Consider the following 21,817-nt stretch of genomic DNA (forward strand, 5'->3'; position numbering starts at 1 on the left):
GCCGCAGAAGAAACTAACGCCATCTCCCCTGCACTTGGCCTTCCAGCCTCTAGGACAGTGAGGAAGCATTTGCACCTCAGTCACCTACCCTGCGGTATTTCGTGTGAAAGTGGATCTAACAAGCAAATGCGATTCCATTTTAACAATGGCCTCCTTTTTTAACATAAAGAAGAAATATGTGAAGTTAACCCACATTTGCACAGGAGAAAATATAGGGACCCACACTGCCATAACAAAGGAATAACTGACCCTGCTATCTAGAAAGAGTTTTTATGCTGTAAAATGTAACTAAGTGCTGTAGTGGTGTCTGGCATTACCAGACCTCCAGACCTCCAGCACATGTGACCGCGTGATGCAGTGGTATCTGGTGTTACATACCTACAGACCTCCAGCACATGTGACCACATGCCACAGTGGTCTCCGGTGTTAGACACCTACAGACCTCCAGTACATGTGACCGCATGTTGCAGTGGTGTCTGGTGTTACATACCTACAGACCTCAGGAGTGTGCAGTAACCTGTGACCGCATGATGCAGAGCTCTCTGGTGTTACACACCTCCAGACCTCCAGCACATGTGACCGCATGCCGCAGTGGTCTCCCATGTTACACACCTCCAGACCTCCAGCACATGTGACCGCATGCCGCAGCGGTGTCCGGTGTTACATACCTACAGACCTCCAGCACATGTGACCGCATGCTGCAGTGGTCTCCCATGTTACACACCTCCAGACCTCCAGCACATGTGACCACATGCTGCAGTGGTGTCTGGTGTTACACACCTCCAGACCTCCAGCACATGTGACCGCATGCTGCAGTGGTCTCCCATGTTACACACCTCCAGACCTCCAGCACATGTGACCGCATGCTGCAGTGGTGTCTGGTGTTACACACCTCCAGACCTCCAGCACATGTGACCGCATGCTGCAGTGGTCTCCGGTGTTACACACCTCCAGGAATGAACCTACTGAGCAAGCGTGACCATTACCTCGTGTCTCAACAGCACTGATGCATTTCCTGAGAATTGTGAATCCCAACGTATCCAACTGTGCACCTAAAAGAAACAGTTATAAAATGTTAAGGGACAAGTAGTTACTGTGTTCTTTCCTTTAAAAGAAAAAAAAAAAAGAAAAAACAATCTAAGGTACTAGAATGTTTGTTTCACCTATTTTAAAACTGCTGAAGGCTGCATATTTCCTGCGTAATTTATGTATTTATAGGAGTTCCATGATGAAAATCAAGATGTCCAACTATTATAATTCAACTTGTAATATAAAATGTTTTACATTAATAGTACAGATTATTTTAAACCATAAAAGAAAATAAGAGCAATTTCTAAGGGAAGCTACCTAGAAATAATCTCTGTGTTTTGCCAAAAATCCTAAGAGTAGTTCAATTAGAGAAAACTCCAAATATGAATGAAAACTTTTCAATGTGCGTCTGAGCTTCTGCTTAACACAGAAAGGAAAATCTTAGTAAAAATTTCTGTTAAATGTTTTCTTGGCAGTATTTTGATAATTTTCACTATGCACCAAGGCTTTTTAATGATTTTATTGCTTTCAAATTTTGAATTTAAAATAGACGATTCATGTGATAGAACAGGCCAATGGAAAATGCAATTTTATACTGCTTCCAATATAAATGCTTGCTTATGACCAGGCTGGCATATATTTGTAAACCTTCTTTTGTTTCCAAACTTTAATGAAAGAAAGCAGCACCCCCTAGCCATTGTTGTCAGGTCTAAGGGACTGCAGCACTAACGCTTGCTTCGTGGGGATTTCTAGTTCTTGGATATAAACTTTGTTCAGAATCCGTAACACTGGGCTTAAAGTGAACTTTTTTGTTTGTTTTCCGAGACAGGGTTTATCTGTGTCACCCTGTCTGTCCTGTAACTGGCTCTGTAGACCAGGATGGCCTTGAACTCAGAGTTCTGCCTGCCACTGGGATTAAAGGCGTGCAATGCCACTGTGTGTCTTTAAAGTAAATTTTAATAGTGAAATTGAACAGTGGTTTCAAGGATCCACGACTGATGACAGGAGAGGACATGATTACACTTCTTTAAGATATTAAGAGAGGACGGAGACAAAGGTAAAGGCTAGAACGAGGGACAGAGAAAGGAAGGCTGGAAGAGAAGGCACCAGTAAAGAAAGAGGGAGAACACGGCCCCTCGGGGGCATCTGTCAACAGGCTACAGATCTCTAGTCTCTGACTCAAGAGTTAGCACAAGTGATCACAACTGTTTCTGAAACCGTGTTTCACATTACACAGGGTTTTCTATGGCTTTGCCAAGTATAGCCTTAATTTCACGAAACCTATCAAAAGTGAGTTCAAAGCAGTGTGGCGGGCCTTAGCATTTTTGTTTCTGTACACTCTGTGTACAGAGATGGGCAATGCTTTGTTGGTTCTGTCCTGGGCTGACTGTGGCAATGCTTTGTTGTCCCTTGTGCAGGTCCTTGTCATACGGTATGTGAACACCTCAGCTTGCCCTTGCTGCTGCTATTTTCCAAGACTAAGTGTATGTTCCCTGTACAGCACACACTTGGAGGCTGCAAGGGTGACAGGAACACATGGGTGGCCAAAAATCAAACCAACTCAAGAGAATGAAGATGGAGGCTTATGAAAGGAAAGTTCTCAGTCCTGACTACCTGACGGTAACCAAAACAAGACTGTCAGAACCCCAGCCCTGCAGATCCACAGCCTGCACGCACCCACAGCTCTGCACAGATTCACAGCCTGCACGGATCCACAACCCTACACGGATCCACAGTCAGCCCAGGACAGAACCAACACCCTATATAACTGCTCACGCAAGGAAATCTGCCCAGCATCTAGGGGTCTACCGTCAGACTGGGGTCACTCTTGTTATTTATTACTCACTGTGGCCAAGGGTTACTGTTTCAAAATATCTGAAGTAATCCTCCTCACGTTTGCCTTAAGAATCTTCTCTTTTCTCATGCTCCCTGAGCACGCTCGCCCCGTGTAGGACCATTGCAACATCTAGCTTTTCTCAACCAAACATCATTATGTTTTTATCTAGAGTGACAAGTGGCGGGATGAGGAAGCCTGAGAGGAGAGGGCCAAGGAGCAGCCCCTTCCAAGGCCTCCTGAGGCACAGAAGGCTGGAGGCTTCCTGACCAAGACTTCCCCATTGTCTACATAAGCGCAGAAGGACTCAACAGTGAGGTTCCGATGGGGCCAGGAGGGCCACCCTATGAGCCCAGCAACAGCATGGGGTGGGGATGAACGGGGTGAGGGAGCACTTACCTCCTTCTGGTCTCGGGATGATGGCTCTATTAAAAGTATGGAACAGCTAGCAAGAGAAAGAAAGAGACAAATCTCAGCACTTTCGGCAAATCAGTATGAGCCAGTCAATAAGAACATGCACAGTTTCAATGTCATCAATTTAATATTAGATGATGCAGCACATGTTTTACAGAACAGAGTTCCCACACACCTGGAGTTTCCTGATAGAAACGTTTTTGCTATTCAAGAGCCCTTTGGGACAGCTCTAAATTCACGCTAAACACATAGCTTAGGAAACGAAACCTGAATATGCAGCCTAAGGGTGTAACTAGATACTGCACGTGATAAAAGAATTAACACTGGGCCTCCACCTGGGGAATGAGCTTAACCTGTAAGATCAACAAGCTTTGATGACCCCTCCCCCATGAGTACATCAAAAGCTGGGACGGTGGCACTACTACAGGGGCATGGGAGCTCTTCAACACCCACCCTCACTTGACAACCGGCCCTATGGACTGCTTCACACGCCCGCTCTACGAGACGCTACAAAGTGTGCCTTTACCCTGAGTTCTGCGAGCCAACTACTACACCCAAGGAAGGGGGTCCCAGGAATCCCCCAATTCACACCACACTGTGTTCCAAAGGCCAGCCCCTGTTACTGGCAAAACTGAAGCAGAGCAGTCCCCTAGATGCCAATGCCACCAACACTCCAGACAGCGGCGTCAGAGTTGAAGTGAACTGTTAGGACACCCAGCCGGTGTCCCAACTAGTAGTGTGGGAAAGCTCCCATGTGTAACCCAATGAGAACGCAGGAGGGATGTGCCGCCCGTGGTCAATGGCAGGCTACTGTACGCTCACATGCAAAGTAAGTAACACCAACAGGGCTCCTCTCCGTCTGCTTTGCTCCTGCAGAGAGGCATGCCACACTGGCAACAGTGAGCTGAAAAGCCCTGCAGTCTGTAAGGAACTTGCTACCAGCAAACGGGAAACGCTCCACCTGACAGACGGGCGGGCTGACAAGCTGCGGCGTTCCAACCAGTAACGTCCACCGTTCCTGACTGTTCCTGGTGTTCACAAAAGCAGCAGACAGTCCTTGCCCACAGTTTAAGCAGCTGCATCTGGACTAGCATGGCAGTCATGCGGCTTCTCAGAATCCTAGCACCGACCCACTAGCTGCAAGGCACCCAGCATCACTGAGCAGTCTTCCCTCGTCCTAGCCGCTGTCTGCCAGTGACCTGGCTCTTCACAGGGGAAGTCAAACTGATCATGAGTTCAAGACAAAACCAAACTGGAAGCCCGTTTTCCTCAAAGGCTCTACCATGTGCGTGCGTGTGTGTGCGTGTGTGTGTGCGTGCGTGTGTGTGTGTGTGTGTGTGCGTGTGTGCGTGTGTGTGTGCGCGCCCGTGTGCGCGGTATTTTTGCATGGAAGCCCACTTTCTAACGTGCTTCTTGAGGCTCTGGGGAAATCATCACAGTTAAGGAAATGCCCTTACTCAAAAGGATTAAAGGATTAGCATAACTACATCTCCATACTATCAAAACTCTTTCATTTTAGAGAGAGGATCTTTCTCTGTAGTTCTGTCCCAGAACTCTCTATGTAAGCCAGGCTGGCCTTGAAGTCAGAGATCAGCGTGCCTCTGCCTTCCAAGTGCTGTGATTAAAGGAATGCACCACCATGTTTTTTAAATTATGTATCTGTGAGAGTTTAGGTGACTATGAAAGCCAAAGACATTCGACCCTCTGGAGCTGGAGTTCCCCGTGGTTATAGTGGCCAAGCATGGGAGCTGGAATCTGTGCTGGTGAGTGTCAAAGAGTTCTGTCAGCATGAGACCCTAAATTCCATCCTTAGCGCACGCACGCACACATACACACACACACACACACACACACACATACTCTCACACACTCACATGCATGAATGTGCATGCATACATACACACACACACACACACAAAGGCCAGAAGCAAAAAGATAGAGTACAAGTCTGGCTCAGATCCAGTTGAAGAACCAAAAATTAATATTAATAAAAGTTTAAAAACTTGGGCCCTAAATCTATACAGAGAAAGAGAAACTTCTAAGGGTAAAGGAAAATTTAACTCCTTAAATCAGGAATGCCGTGGCTGGCATCCCCCCGTACGGGGTTAGAAATAACGCCCCGGTGTCCTTACAGCTTCTCTTCCACCCAGGGCTTCCAGCCACTGCTTCCTCTCCTCCTCTGAAAACGCCTGCACGGTCAAGGGGACTCCAGGCCTGAAAGACAAGGAGAGCATAGGGTCACTCAGTGCCAACACAACCCCTTTTCCGTTTCCAGACTCTTGACCACCGGGATTAAATGTTTTCGTTAATAAATAACATATAATGTAAAATTTGCTATCTAGGCAGTTTTTACAGATAAATGCGTTATTGTATAACCACCCCTATGATTCACCTCCAGAATACGTGTGTGTGTGTGGGGGGGGTGTTACTATGTAGTTCAAACTGGTTTTGAATTCAATATATTCCTGTCCCTGCCCCCTGAGTGCTGGGATTGCAAATACATGTCACCCTGCTGTGCCAGGCCCCAAGATTTTTTATCATGCCCCAAACACTTCTTTCCTACATACTGTTCCTCAACCTGTGGCAGTTGCCATTTGTACACTCTGACTCTTTAATTCGGTTAATCTGAGTGCCACAGGAAAAGAAATCACATCCCATTAGTAGTTTCTGCTGGGCTTTTTCCAAGTCATGCTTGCTGACAATTCGGCTGCATGGCATCTCAAAGGAAGGTGAAGGGACCCCTGCTGCTCTGGGTCTGTTCTCTGTCTAACAAACTACTGTATGCTGTGTGATTTGATGTCCTGTGTGATGACATCCTCTTCTCCATATTTTCTTTCAAATGATGGCTCTCTAAAAGTCAGTGGATCATAGGGTCCACATCCCCATCAGTGTGGAGACTTCAGACACCTCAATACGGGGATCCACATCTCCATCAGTGTGGAGACTTCAGACACCTCAATACGGGGATCCACATCCCATCAGTGTGGAGACTTCAGACACCTCAATACAGGGATCCACATCCCATCAGTGTGGAAGAAGACATAGACAGCTATCCTCTGCCCTCAACCTTAACATAAAGGGATGGAAGTCTCAGAAGGGGAAACTGAGCCAGGAAAGGAGTCTAACTGAATCCTCCCACTAGCTGCGAAGCAAGCATTCTAACACAATTACCAGCTAGGTAAGGCCTTTCTTCCTTCACAGCCGACAGCCTGTCTATTTCCTAAAACTCTCACCAGAAACCATCTGTACACCCTGGCTTTGTCACCAGATTTTAAGGGACCCCTGGAGCCGCCCTGAGAGTCACCACATTGGTGCAGAGAGCTAATGCTACGACCCTGAACTGTGGCTCAGAGCCCATCGTGAGAACAGCTGATACTCTCCCTACACATCTACTCCTCCAATCCGTACACTCACGTGTTGTCAAATTCTTCTTTCTCTACTTCTGTGTGTTTGCCTATGTGAATGAATGTGCACCACACGCATGCCAGGTGCTCTCAGAAGCTAGAAGAGAGCATGAGACTCCACAGTGCTGGAACTACAGATGTTGTGATATGTAGGTGCTGGGAACTGAACCCAGGTCCTCTGCAAGAGTAGCAAACACTTTCGACTGCTGAGCCGTCTCTTCAGGCCCAGGAAATTTCTTCCAATAAAGCCTATGCCCATGAGTGTTTTCTCTCCTCGTGCACATCTCTACTTTTAATAGAACAATTCCAATTCATGCTAAAGAGTCCTGAGTTCCTTTGTGGTCGAAGTCATGAGTCCTTGGCTTGGCTGAGCTGAGGTCCCAAAGGGCCTAGGGGACTGCTAAGGTTGACCGCATGGGTCTGTATCCTTGTCCCTCACTAATGACCCACACCTAGCTAAATAATTCCTGGAAACAGAATAAATGAAAACAGTTCAATCTGATTGAAGTCTATGCCAACATTTGGTGCTAGGAATACTAGTTATCTGTATGAGAAAAATAAATAGACCTCTTATCATTCATGGCCCTGCCAAATCTTTGCAAGTCACACATTAATTACAACGGTTTTCACTTTTGAAAATAGGAAAGTCCTTTTTGAACTTGGTGTACACAAATATCTCACAGAACAAAAAAAATGCTACCAATCATTTGTAAAAGGTAACTTCCTAGTGTATCTGATAAGGATTCACAGCCACAGCGTGTAACACTAACACGCCCACTGTCTGGGTTTACTCCTCACTAACAGGAAGTGACAACTGTCACCACAGAACCCTGGCACTAGATGCTTCCTTCACCAAAGTGAATCATTTGTACAGCCCACATGGAACTCCCTTCAACACACATCCCAAGAGTAGCCTCATACAGCGTCAACTCAGATTTCCTTTCCAGAATCAAAACCGTGGCGGTGGATGCATCACTACCAACCACGCCACTTTCAGTACACAGCTGCGCACACTGCAGAGCAGACGCCTCAGCACTGGAGATGCTTTCAGTACACACACTGCAGAGCAGACGCCTCAGCGCCGGAGATGCTTTCAGTACACACACTGCAGAGCAGACGCCTCAGCACCGGAGATGCTTTCAGTACACACACTGCAGAGCAGACGCCTCAGCGCCGGAGATGCTTTCAGTACACACACTGCAGAGCAGACGCCTCAGCGCCGGAGATGCTTTCAGTACACACACTGAAGAACACAGAGGCCTCAGCACCGGAGATGCTTTCAGTACACAGCTGCGCACACTGCAGAGCAGACGCCTCAGCACCGGAGATGCTTTCAGTACACACACTGAAGAGCACAGAGGCCTCAGCACCGGAGATGCTTCTCCCTCTACCTGCTCCGTGCTCTCCCAATTCTACAAAGGATTTAAAATAATAATAACTACACTTCTTAGTCTCTCTAAACAGGAACTTAAAATTTTCCATGGTTCACCATTTTCCCTTAAGTCATTATTTGTACGATAGCCAAATTAAGCCAATGCTTTATACTACATACATACATACACTTACACGAAACAATGCAATTCTGCAAGCATTTGTCGGCATCTGTCTCACCAAACACATGGATTCCCAACTGTAATGCCACTGTGCGTTGTACTGGTTCATACGCTCCAGGCCTCTGCCCACAAGATGTCTGCAGCAACTGTCTCCACCATCATCCACTAACCCCAACCACCACTTACAGCTCCTCCCAACCCTGCCCCACCCTCAAACACAAACTAGTTTGAAAGTATCTTTAGACACTGTCAAACGTACGGCACTGTCCACAGCTGAGAACTGCTGACTGGTGGGGCTTAACTCGGCACCTCCCATGACTCATTTTGCCTTGAACTTCTATTTCTGAATTTCCCAACTGTCACCTAATCTGCAAAAGTCAGCTTAGGACTTGGAGTGCCCCTCACTGATAGCATTTCAAAGCTAGTCTCTACCCCAAAAAAGAAAAGCAAGAATGCATTTAGACATCATTTCTCAGCAGGATGCAATAGTATCCACCTGTAATTCCAGGAGCACGGGAGGCCGAGGCAGGAAAAGTAGTCTGGAGGTAAACCTGGACAACTCAGCCAGACCCTGTCTCTGCAAAGGTCTGGGAAACACCAGGGCTGTAGCTCAGAGGCTCAACAGCAAAGTAATATATAGCATTTTCAAAGCTGTGAATTCAAACCTCATTTCCACGAGATAAAAAGAAAGGACCAAAAAAAAAAAAAAATAAGAGCCAGGTGTGGCAGCACACGCCTTTAGTCCCAGCACTGAGGAGGCAAAGGTAGACGGATCTCTCATTCAAGGCTAGAATGATCCACAAAGAGAGTTCCAGGCCAGCCAGGGCTACACAGAAAAATCCTGCCTCAAAAGACTAAAGTAAAATTTAACACTAGCCTGCAAGCCTATGGCAGTGAAGTGTCTCTACTCTCATACAAAGTTGAAGCCCTCCGCCCCTGAAGTTGCTGAAAGTTCGGGCCATTCACTTTATCCCTTGTCACCTCCCTCAGAACCAGCTGGCAATTGTCCACGAGCCAGGGTGAGGTGGTGCTAACAGTTCCAGCATTCCCGCTGCTGTCAAAGTCAACCGCACGACCCATGTTCTGGAAGACACATGCTCTAACTGTCAATCTGGAAAACAGAGCCGCACCCCACACAGACTGGAGTTGCTGGTGAGCAAACACTGCACACCACCGTAAACCTGCTTCACTCTAAGTGAGTATCTTCAGATTTGTGTAAACATCACCAAAGCCAATTTTAAAACATGCATGAGGAAAAGGTCTGCCTGGAGCGGCCATCGCTGCCACATTGCACAACCCCAGGCCTAAGCAGCCCTCCTCCGCTCTTTATCCACACAGACTTATCTGCTGTGGACATGTGCACACACGGAATTACATGACGTGTGTTACTTTATCACCGGCTCCTCTTACTCAAACACTTTCAAGGCTTGTTCCAAACATTCCAGCATGCACTCATCAACATATAAATGTTCCAGTAATTCCTACGTTGGCAAAAATCGTACAAATCATTCTTCCTACTGTTTTATGTGGATATACGTTTTACTACATCCAGATATATGTCTGTACACTTATAAACTTCATGTGCATATAGAAGTGAAATGTAAGACTCCTGTGTCAGGGGGCGATGTAACGCTTTGCCTTTGGAAGGGCTGCAAACTGTTGCCACGGCAGCTACACCACTCATATCCCCACCTTAGCGTGGGGGGGCGGCCATCGTCCACACCCATGGCAGCATTTGCTATTACCTCGCTAACACAGCTGTCCCTGGGGAGATCAAGCATCACCTCAACGTGGCTTTGCCTCGCGTTTCCCGAGTAACTGATCATGTCCAAGAGCTTTCCTTGTGCCCACGTGCACATGTGCATTTTCCTTAGAAAAACATCTTTTACCCACTTTCAAATGTTACGTCTTTAATTGTGGAGTTCTAAGAGTGCTATAACAACCATTCAATTTTCTATTCTTTAATGGTTTTTTAGCACATGCTCTTAAATGTTTCCCTCTATCCAAGAAAATATCCAAAGCTGCCTTTTTGTGAATTAAGGGGGGGGGGGGGGTCCTATGTATCTGCCTAGGAAACAATACAGTAAGAATGGCCTGTTGATCCCCACTCAGCCCCCTGCTGCTCCCTGCCCCCTCGGGTCATCTAAGCATCAGCACAGGGATTCAACCTCAAGATGCCAATGCTTCCTATGAGCCACGCTGTACCTGGGGGAACACGGGCGCACCAGTGTGAGAAATCTCTGGAAATGTTCACAACAACAGCACTGTCAGGGAAATGGGAGCCAGGCCCAAGGAAATGAGCCAACCCTGACCTGGCTGCCTGTGGATTCCCCAACCGGAAAAAGACAAGCACTGTTTAAAGCCATGGTAACTCGTTCCCAAAACTAGTAAACCTAACCAAACCTGATCTGAACTAAAACTAGTAAACCTAACCAAACCTGATCTGAACTAAAACTAGTAAGCCTAACCAAACCTGATCTGAACTAAAACCCACAACTGTAGGGAGTTCTTGACACCCACGCAAGAAGATTAAATGTCTGCCCAGGCTCATGAACACTCAGCCACAATGCCACTTCTTTTAATATTCAAAAATACAAAATAGCAAAAACAGACACTTGGAAAGCAGGCGAAATTTAGATTAAAAGTATATAATCAGCTATGAAATTGCTATTCAAAAGATCCCAATAGGAACTGTGCAGAAACCCATTTACAATGCCCACACGACATGTCAAAACGGGCTAAACTTATTTCCCTTTAAGCGGAGTGAAGCCTGGGCTGGACAGCAGCAGAACAAAGCCAAGCATAGCCTGGTGGGTGCTCGGCTGAAGCCAATCCCGGCTCTGCCTCCTCCGCAGAGCGAGTAACTTCAGTTAACACGGTGCAAACGTGCAGGCTGTCCTCCACACGGAAAGACTGCGTCCGGGGCACAGGACCCCACTCTCACAGAATGCCCGTGAGAATAAGTGACTGTGATTCCTAACAGTCTTCTGGGCCAGAAATCGGGGAATAAACTAAGGCAGGGCCCATCACATTTGAACTTCTAGGAAATACCTTGACGACTTCGGAATTATAGAGGTTTCAGTGTACATTCACCCCTCATATCCAGCACACTATCTTTTTCATAAGCCATTTTTATTATGTGTTTAGGTTGGGGTGGGGATAGATACACCAAAGTACAGTGCCTGTAGAGGCCAGAAGAGGGCGCCAGATCCCCCAGAGCCAAAGGCAGAGACAGTTGTGAGCTGCCTTATTTGGATGCTGGTAATCAAGTCCAGTCCTCTGTAAGAACAGTCTGTGCTCCTAACTGCTGAACCCTCCCTCCAGCCCTAGACCACAAGTGTTCGTTCCACAAATGAGTGACACAGTTTGGAATGACAGGATCTTGCACCACACACTGATAAAAGCAGACACAAGTAGATGTTTCTCTACTGAGAAATGAAGAAATAAGCCAAAAGCAATAGGAGTCTATAATCCAAAAGTAAAAACGGGATTCATTCTGAAAACCCAAGGATTATGATTATGAGCAATTTTTCAAATTAACCAGAGAGTTAGAGAATGGCGAGATTTAAGCAAACAATACTTTTTATATAGGTTAGATTTATGTAAGATTGACTTCATGTGCATATATAAAATTCTGGATCCCACCAACAAAGTATACTTTCTACTCAGAACAAAACAGCATGCAATGAGGTGAATGGCTTAGCGGTAGGATACTCCCCAATGCATACAAAGCCCTGGGCTGCAACACCAGCATCACCCAAAAATAATGAGAACCTAAAAGGTCCTTGAAAAAAAATCATTAAAGAGGCAACCTATGAGCTCCAACTGTGCAACCCCACTGAGCCGTCCCGACAGGAATACAGAAAGGTGGCCAGAGAGGAAACCCTGACGCTTGGCACTGAATGATGGGCCCGACAAGGTCATAAGGGAGAAAAGAGTCCGGAAGACTAAGCCCAGGGAACTCCAGCGCCACCGGATCTGGGAGATGAGCTGAAGGTAAAAAAAATAAAAAAGAAAAAAATGGGGGGGGGCAGCAAGGCAGGAGGAAAGCAAGAAGCACAGCGTCCCTGCAGCAACCCAGCCAACTGCGTCACGGGGAGAGTGGGCACTGAGCAGAGAGCGCAGCAGGAAGACAATCACGTGGTGGCTTTCCGAGGGCTGTTTGCTGCTCGTGGAACAAAACAGGCAGTAGGTGGAAGGAGAGGGCTCACGAACGGTGTGATAACAAGGCTTTTTTTTTCTTAAGGCATGAAATAATGTGGTGTGTGCTGATGGGAGGGAGAATCGGTCTGAATGAAGAATGGTTACAAAACTAAATGTTTTTTGTGAGGAAATTTAAAGACAGGTGGGTGTAGGCAAGGAACGGTAGTATCGATGACTGCACATAGTCTATAAAGTCTTTAGAGTTCAACAAGAAAACACAGGGGGAGCTCTAGAAGGACGGCTCAGCAGCTGAAAGCACTGGCTGCTTTGACAGAGGGCCTGATTTGGGTTCCCAGCACTTACATGGCGCCCTCTTCTGGCCTCTCCAGGCACAGCACGCTCATGGTGCACATACATCTGAACAAACACATAACATTAAAATAAACATAGGGCTGTAGAGGTTCTCTCCTGGGGGAGGTGTGGTGGGGATTAAATGAGATAAAATAAATACCCAGGAACCAGCAAGGACTGGGCAGAGGGCAGCTATGGACATACGCTCTTCATGAGCATACACAGAGGCCTTACCGGCTACTGACCAAGCTCATTGGTGACTTAAATTTTAGCCTCTTTTCAAACAATGTTCTCTTTCTGTTACAATCTTGGGAAACCATCCTTTGTATGTCCTTGTCACAGTACTGCCAAATTTTTCAGGGTGCTGAGCAGCAGGTACATCGTTCTGCAACTGCTCTTCCGTGAATCCACTCATGGGCCTCTCCCTCTGTGCTAACTCCACATTCTCAGCAGGGCCATGCGAAGAGAGCAGCAACAACTAGGCCTCATGTGAAACACTCTCATTCCTGATACTCTCCTTTGAAAAGTTTTTATTACACACGCATCAAACAGCTTTATCTACAAACTACTGCAACCACACCAAGGGAGGCGTGGAATCACCATCCAGGCAGCACCGAGCGCTCCAGGTGTCACCTCTGGTACTTCTGCCAGAGACTCTCGTGACTTAGTAAGAAAAGTCTTTGACTGTAGTGACAGGGTTTGCCCTCTACCACACAATGAATTCCCAACTGCACATGCAAACTGCACGTGCTTGCGCATGCGCGCACACACACGCGCGCACACACACATACACGCACACACACGTGCACACACGCACACACGCGGGCGCACACACACATACACGCGCGCGCGCACACACACACACACAGGAAGGAGCACTGTTTCTGTACTACTACACTGAGCACTTTCTTTTAACGTTACCTCACACCGCTGACATTCTCTTTCATTATTCTCTTCCTGCTGTCACTCGGAAGTGCATCAACAGTAAAATGCTCAGTGTTCCTCTTTCAGGTGACAAGGACAGGTTAGAATGATTCCAGCCAAGAAAAAGCCATCATAACCCTACAACTACACAGTGACCAACAACAGCTCACAGTGAAGATGTTCTGGACACACCAAAAGGTAACATTTTTCTAGTTCACAGAAATCACTCCTACAACACATTTTTAAAAAGTCACACTGCCAAATGAGTTTTAATATTGTAGCTAATTAACTACAACTTACCTGTCAGCAGCTTCGAGGTCAAAGCAAAACCTCCTGTCAATGGAGTCGGCGTGCCTTCTGGTGCATTCTTTCAAGAAGAACACCTCTCCATCCCCCTGCAAACAAGCACAATACTCAAAGCTGCTGCGCAGAACCCACTGGTGCTGCCCTGCAGGAGGCGAGGCTAGCCCCTCAGCTCCTCAGCTCTCAGGCCCTTCCCTGGGGTCTCCAGTGACCCCTGAGAGTGGTACTGTTAGGCAGACTTCACAAATGCTGACCACAGGATGAGCCCACGCACTCAGGGATGGCCTGCCTGTCAACACGCTCTTTAAGGAGTCAAGATCTGCCTTAACGTCACACCACCCTAAAGCGTGCCGATATCGGCGTGACCACTACCAGCCTGTACACACTGCGACCAACCTGGGTGTGCAGCATAGGGAGCCGGGATCACAAGTGTTTACCCTCTAACGCTGGAGCCGGTCCATCTGTGCATCAGCCCTGCGTCCTGAGAGGTCACGCTACACTTCTTTACAAGTTTCCCCTCTACTGAAACGCCACTTGTCTCTGGCCACCAGCCTCCCCAAAAGCCGTAGGACTCGAGACAAAAGCAACGCAGTGGCTCAGCAGAGAGCGACGGCAGAGTCCGAGTCTACACTTAGGGTTTCCCAGAAACTGAGGGTCTGTAAGCGGCATTTTAAAAGACCCAAGGTAGGTAAAATATTCAAAACATCACAGCTATATTCTACAATATATCACTTCGTCACTTGGGGCCTAGAATAGAAAGCAGTCACTAACTAGAAATGCTGAGAAGCTGCAAACTCGTGAGCTCATGGCTAATGTTCCAACCCCCCGCCTTCCACAAGTGACAGCCTCACTTCAGCCTCTTCTGGGAGGCTGTTTTCCACAGCCATCATTACAGAAGGCTCCTTCGTACAGCCTGCTTTAATGTCTGTCTGTCTGTCTGTCTGTCTGTCTGTCTGTCTGTCTGTTTCTAGAAGAAGCCAAGGGTATGTAGACAGAAGTCAGTTTAGAAGCAAAATGTCACCCAACTACCCAGCGAGCAACCAACTGACGTGCTTTCCGAGAATGTGCGGCCGATGGCGCTCACTGCTGGTGCGAGGAGACCAGGGCTAGCTGTGAGCAACGGACGGCAACCGTTCACTGGCCGCAGGAGGGTCACCTTCCTCACACAGCTCCTCCCCAGGCCTCACTACCGAGCTTGGTGTCAGGACGAGCAGCTAAGCAAACAGGGTGTAAAACTCAGTGTGCCTAACTGAATGAGGGAACGAGAGCCCACGTCTCCTTCCAGTGCGTTCAGACTGTGAGTACGTAAGGAGTGAACACGCTCAACCTCCTACGTGAATGTGGGCAACCAACAGGTCACAGAGCTTCCTGCAGGAGCCTTCTTTCTCTTCTAAAACAATGACGTAACTCTACTGCTCCCTGTCTTAAAATCTAACTGTAAAGACCCAGGAGTGTGATTTAGAATCAAAACAGAGATTTTAATCCTAAAACCAGATTTTTAAAATATTTTATTTATTTATTGTGTATACAGCCTTCTGCCTGCATGCCAGCAGAGGGCACCAGATCTCATTCAAGGTGGTTGTGAGCCACCATGCGGTTGCCAGGAATTGAACTCAGGACCTCTGGAAGAACAGTCAGTGCTCTTAACCGCTGAGCCATTTCTCCAGCCCCCAAAATCAGATTTCTTAACAGTCAGTACGAAACTATTGAAACAGCAGGTCCAACAAGTATCTCTCATAAAAATATAAAAACTAAATACTTACCAGTCTCCCCCCAGACCTGTGCTCAAACGGGATCATGTTGAATTTCTTGGCTGCTTTCCGATACATGCAATAGTGTTTGACCCAACTGGACCCAAATGGAGCCGGCCCTTCAACAAAGCACAAATGTTTGTGTTTTCCCTCATGAGGAGGCAGACATGACAAAGCATAAAAATGAAGGCGCTAACAGAAAGGGGCTGCAAGAGACAGGAAGTGCCTCAGAGCACTGCGAGACCTGATTTTAAGGCACTTTTACCAGATCACTGGGAGCTGAAGTCGCATGTTGACACTGGGCTGACTCGGTGTGCTAAAGTCCTGAGAGCCCAAGCCTGCCTGCCTGAGCTCAATCCCCAGATCCCGCGGGGAAAGAGCGAGCCACCTCGTCCCCACATGCTCGACTGCACGGGCTCACTCACGGTCACACGCAATAAATGACATACACTGCAGCCTGCTATAGAAGACCCAGGAGTTCCTCAGAAATTCCAGATTAACGGGAGGAAACTCAGCACCTGCCGCCTGCAGCCTTGATGTGACAGACAGCACTATCGCCCCCCCCATCCTCCATTCCCCAGATGACCAGTGTGAAAGTCAGCTAAGGGGACCACACTTAGTCAAGGAAAGGAAACTGAAGCGCCCTGAGGAAAACTAAGGGCGAGCAGGAGTGAAGCATTCGGTACATCTGACCAGTTGAGGAATTCAACTGAGGGCTCTGAATGAGATTTTCGTTTCTTTAATTTTCCAACTGTATCTGAACAAAGCAAATGTGCAGAGACCCGCCGCGTGGGGCAGCCCCAGTCCTAGCGACATGAAGCTGACTGGGGGATGGGACACCACCCCCCCCCAAGGGTTAAGGGAGCTCTCTGTGGGTTAGTTCTCATGGCGAGAGTGTGTGAGTGCATAGGCTCAGTGTGTGAGCCCACGGACGCATGAGGCCATGGCTGACATCAGGTGTCTCCCACTATCACGCTCTCCCGTCTCTTCTGGGAACAAGGTCTCTCATTCAACCCAGAGCTCACCAGCCGCCCAGACGGGCGGGCCAGGGGGCTCCAAGGACCAGCCATTCTCTATGCCTGCACAGCGAGCACTAGGGTCAGACACTCGTGGCTACACCTGGCTGTGGGAGGCGGGTCTGAGGGCCTCACCTTCGCTTTGCGGTCCAGCCACTTTACAAACCAAGCCATCTCCTCAGGCCGGGGCAGGTTATCTAAAGTGAAGCACCCCTTATACATGCAGCAAACTGCCTTTCCACGCTGCTACATTGTGATGCAGCCATGGGACCCTTCCCAAACCCCAAAATCATGAGCCAAACAAGTCACTTCTTTACACAGTATCAGCCCTCACGTACTTTGTTATCAGACACACAAAACAAGACCACTGCTATGAGTACAATACTGCTATGTAGCAATATTTTCTATATCCATCTACAGTCCTCCTCATATCTAGTAAGACTTTTCTTTCTAATTATGTGAATGGGTACATGTGAGTAGAGAAGCCAGAGACATTAGACTCCCCTTGAACAGTCGTGGACCACAAGGTATGGGTGCTGGGCACTGTACCCGGCTCTTCGGGAAGAGCAAGAAGTGATCTTAGCTGCTGAGCCATCTCTCTAGCCCCTTTGCTAATAGCCGTAATAAAAACAGCCTATCAGAGCCAGGTGTTGGTGGCGCACGCCTTTAATCCCAGCACTCGGGAGGCAGAGGCAGCCAGATCTCTGTGAGTTCGAGGCCAGCCTGGTCTACAGAGTGAGTTCCAGGACAGCCTCCAAAGCCACAGAGAAACCCTGTCTCGAAAAACAAAACAAAACAAAACGAAAAAAACAGCCTATCACAGAAGGACGTGAGGGAACAAGATGCCCCCATTGACACACGTGAGCAGCAGGGTTACGAGGAGGTGGGGGAGGACGCAGAGATGCGGACAAGGTCAAGGCACTGGCTGGAACTGATAAGGGGTGAGAAGAGGAGCGGGGAGCCGGGGGCTGGTAACAGGGGCCTCTGGCTGCTGCGCGTTCAAGCTTGGCGCCCTTAGAAACAAGCGTTAGTTAGTAGATGGAAATGAGAAGAGTTCTGGAGCCAGGTGTAGCGGCACACGCCAGAACTCCAACAACTTGCAGACTGTGCGCTGAGGCCAGTCTGAGCTACACAGGGAGTTCAAAGCCACTCCGGTTACGCAGTAAGACGTCTCAAAAATGAACCACAGTCTGTGCTTGCACCGACAGATGCAGTGGCTGGCTTGGTTCGGTTTTGACCGTTCTGCTCAGATCTGTTCACTGCGTGGGTGTTGAAGGCTCAGAGGGAAGGCGTGGGTTTTAAGCAGCCACCCGACCTGTGTTTGCCCTTCTTACTTTTCTCCTGGACGTACAGGTAGCCTTCCGCCGTGAACTGGCTGGCTCGCTTGTGCTCCTTGGGATTCTGTCTGATTTTATTCATAAGCTCCTCCACTTCTGACCTGGCTCCCTCAAATCGATTCCGCGTCTGAAACAGAAAAAAACACAAGTAAATTCAACTTCTATGGGGTTTTTGGGGGGAGGGGCATATATTTTAATGACTCTGTGTAACTAAAATCAAATCTGCAGAATTCAAAAAAGCCTATTCTTTCCAATGTGTCTCCTTACTGAGGTTTGTATTCAAAGACAACAAAACCAAACGGCCAAACGGCCAATCCAGAAGCTGAGACAATGGAGCAGAACCAGCCGCTACAGTGTTGACGCCAGGGGCAGCCTCTCCACCTCGAAATTCCTGGACTTGTGACATCTTAGACTGAAAGGCAAATTAGCCACAAAATACCTATCTCCCTGGTAAATAGAAGGTGTTGGCAACAATCACCCTGATCCAAGCTGTTATTATTATGGCAGTCATCTGAGCACGAAAAATCTGAAAATAACTATGCTTTGCAAGCTAACAAAAAGTCAGTGTCCATTTTTCCAGACTGTGGTGACTACAATAGAAAATGACATGACTTCCCTGAGGAAGGCGAGGAGGAAGATCTCACCAGCAAACAATGTCCACGCATCTAGAGAGGCTAACCACACTCAGAAACCCAGGAGACAGGCCTACCAATACCTGCCCAATGGACCAGCTCAACACATCGTGCAAACGAAGCGACAGAGTGACCACAGCCATCCGGATGAGTCGTTACTACCCAGTGTATGGATATTTCTTTCAGCCAGACTCAAAAATAATTGCGTTAATACCAAAAGACTGTTGATGTGAAAGGGCAAAGGGGCTCAGACAGAAAACTAGAGGTAAAATTTCTCCTCTCTCCTTCTTACCATAAAAATGGTCGTCAAAGCCCATAAGGGTGGGGAAAAAAACAAAAACAGAAAAGATGGCATAATGGTACCTTTCTCCTAGGAAGTTGGAGCATATGTAAAAAGGAATAGTATTTCCAGAGATTAAAAGCCAATGTGTAAGAAAAAACTTTGTATGCCCTTTAAGAAAATACAACGCCAGGCTTGGTGGTGTCCACCTTTGATCCCAGCACCCAGTGAGGCAGAGGCAGACAGATCTCTGTGAGTTTGAGTCCAGCCTGGCCTACAGAGCGAGTTCCAGGACAGCCAAGGGCTACACAGAGAAACCCTGTCTCAAAAAACACATGAACAAAAAGGATTCAAAACAGAACGTGGATGCCTTTAAAGACGTCAAGTGAGGAGGACGGGAGGAGAGGGCCCGAGTGCCGTAGCTGGAGTGAGACCTCACTGTCCTGGCATCTGAGTAGTCGCAGCTGGGGAGGTACTGGACATTCAGGAGGAAGTGTGGCACTGGAAGTGTCTTTGACTGCCACTCTCAGCCTCTGCTCCAATGCCACGCCTGCCACCTAGGCTCCACCATCAAGGACTCCAACCCTCAGGAGCCACAAACCCAAATAAGCTTCCCTCTGTAAGTTGTCTTGGCCATGGCGTCTCATCACAGCAACGGAACAGCAGCTACGACACGTCCAATTAAGCACGCAGAGGCGGGGGGCGAGCAGCGATTGACTGCAGGCCCACACTGCCATTTTTCAGTCAGGGTTCCCATCTCAGCCCCAGGACATCACTTACAGAGCAAAGGACGGCAGAGGGTGATTAACAGCATGACGGGGGTCTTAACCTTACCAAAATAAGCCAAGTAGGGTTCCCAGACAGACAGACAGACAGACAGACCTCATTAGCACCTCGTATCTTCTCAAGAGTTCTCCATATGGAGGTGGGTGAAAAGGAAGAGTGGGCCAGCAGATCCCAGGGAACAGCTGATCCAGTCTCAGAGGAAGACACAGCAAAGCCCACACCCGTCACAGCGCTCATCAGAGGCCAGGCTTGCCAGCTGTGCCTAAATCTCAGCCCTTGCCTTAACAAGAGTCTTATGCTCCCCGCAAGTTTTAAAGTCCAGAGAAGGCAGGTAGCCAGCCAGGATGATCCCCCAAGGCCTGAGCTTACTGATCCCGGCTACTCCAGGTGTGACCCGTTTTCTAGCCCAACATTAAGACTGAGCTAAGCAGAGCAGGCTTAGGACTCAAGTAATGCTCAAATTCCTCCCTTCATGGCACTGCCCACCAGTAAGGGTCTACAAGAAGAGACTGTAATAGCCAGAACCTGGAAGCAACCTAGATGCCCCTCAGCTGAAGAGTGGATAGAGAAAATGTGATACATTTACACAATGGAGTACTATTCAGCAGGAAAACAAAAAACAAAAAACAATGGAATCTTGAAATTTGCAGGCAAATGAATGGCACTAGAAGAAATCATCCTGAGTGAGGTAACCCAGTCACAAAAAGACAAACATGAGTCTTCATCCAGTAGCTGATGGAAGCAGAGGCAGATACCCACAGCTAAACACTGAACTGAACTCCTGGAAACCAGTGACAGAGAGAGAGGACTGATGAGCAAAGGGGTCAAGACCAGGTGGGTGAAGCCCACAGATACAGCTGACCTAAACAAGGGGGAACTCATGGACCCCAGACTGATGGCTGAGAGGCCAGCATAGCACTGTTCCAGACCCCCTGAATGTGGGTGTCAGTACAGGAGGCCTCAGCAATCTTTGGGGCCTTGGGTACTAACTAGATCGGTACTTATCCCTGGCATCCAAATGGACTTTGGGAGCCCATTCCACATGGAGGGATGCTGTCTCAGCCTGGACACATGAGGGAGGGCCTAGGCCCTGCCCGGGATCATATGACAGACTTTGGAGATCCCCCATGAAGGGCCTCACCCTCCCTGGAGAGCAGAGTGGGGATTGGATGGGGGTTTGGGGGAGAGGGGAGAGAGAGGGAGCTGGGATTGACATGTAAAGCAAGCTTGTTTCTAATTTAAATAAAAAGTTAATAAAAAATTAAAAATAAAAAAGAAGAGATTTTTCCCTTCCTGCGCAGCCCTGTGTTCAGGAAGCTACGCCCTCTACACACAGTGGAGGAATCAGCGCAGTAAGGATCAGAGGGACAGCAAGCGTTATTATTTCATGGCTGTGCTAGTGAAAACCCACAATTATTTCCTACCAGAGGTAAAGTATCTGCCCATTCTTACCTATCCCTAGCCTTGTTTAAACCACAAAGGAGGGTCTTCCTAGTAATCTGCTTCTCCTGCCAGGACTTTCACCCCAGTCTTGTGGGGATGGGATCAAAAAAGTGTAAGCTTAGTTTTGATACAGTTTCCTCTCTTCTGAGGGTAAAACACCTACTTCCTAAAAGCCATCTCTACTCTCTTGCTTTCTGGTTCACACAAGATGTGAAAGGCTTCCGAGGGGCGGGGCGGGGCGGGGCGGGGCGGTTCACACCTGCACACCAGCTGGGGAGGAGAAGGGGGATACTGCCTGAGCCCATGAGGGGAGGCCAGCCAAGGAGACGGTTAAGGGGAGCGGTAGAACCCTCGGCCAGCTTGTGCCCTCGCTCCCATCCCCAGGGAGGGAAGGAGGTTAGACCACACATAACAAGAGCCCTTGGCACTAACAGCGAGGCAGAAGGAACAGCTTCCCAAAGAGCAGCACCCAAGTGGCCTCAGAAACAGATATTTGGAGAGGCGGCTGGATACGCTGATGAGTGCACATCCTTGGGTTCCTCAATATACAGAAAGGTACCTCCCCATTCCTCCACAATAAAGAGTGAGTGCGGCTATCAAATGTGTAAGCTCTTAGT

General features: G+C 48.1%; 1 protein-coding gene across 3 annotated transcripts in view; it reads right to left on the reverse strand.

The window, feature by feature from the left end:
* The window catches only part of Arhgap10 (Rho GTPase activating protein 10), a 252,142-nt gene that overhangs the window by 118,375 nt on the left and 111,950 nt on the right, over positions 1 to 21,817 (reverse strand). For all 3 annotated transcript variants that reach the window (XR_005872780.1, XM_040734823.1, XM_040734822.1), the window contains 6 exons: positions 18,057 to 18,186; positions 15,719 to 15,825; positions 13,953 to 14,047; positions 5,410 to 5,491; positions 3,263 to 3,308; positions 987 to 1,052 (listed from right to left, as the gene is read on the reverse strand). Coding sequence is in view for 2 of the 3 variants with exons in the window: in XM_040734823.1 (XP_040590757.1) it covers positions 987 to 1,052; positions 3,263 to 3,308; positions 5,410 to 5,491; positions 13,953 to 14,047; positions 15,719 to 15,825; positions 18,057 to 18,186 (526 nt within the window). In the remaining variant the exon portion in view is untranslated. The remainder of the gene's footprint in view (positions 1 to 986; positions 1,053 to 3,262; positions 3,309 to 5,409; positions 5,492 to 13,952; positions 14,048 to 15,718; positions 15,826 to 18,056; positions 18,187 to 21,817) is intronic.

Source organism: Mesocricetus auratus, unplaced genomic scaffold, assembly GCF_017639785.1.
Source record: "Mesocricetus auratus isolate SY011 unplaced genomic scaffold, BCM_Maur_2.0 Super-Scaffold_100041, whole genome shotgun sequence".
NCBI classification, from domain to species: Eukaryota; Metazoa; Chordata; class Mammalia; order Rodentia; family Cricetidae; genus Mesocricetus; species Mesocricetus auratus.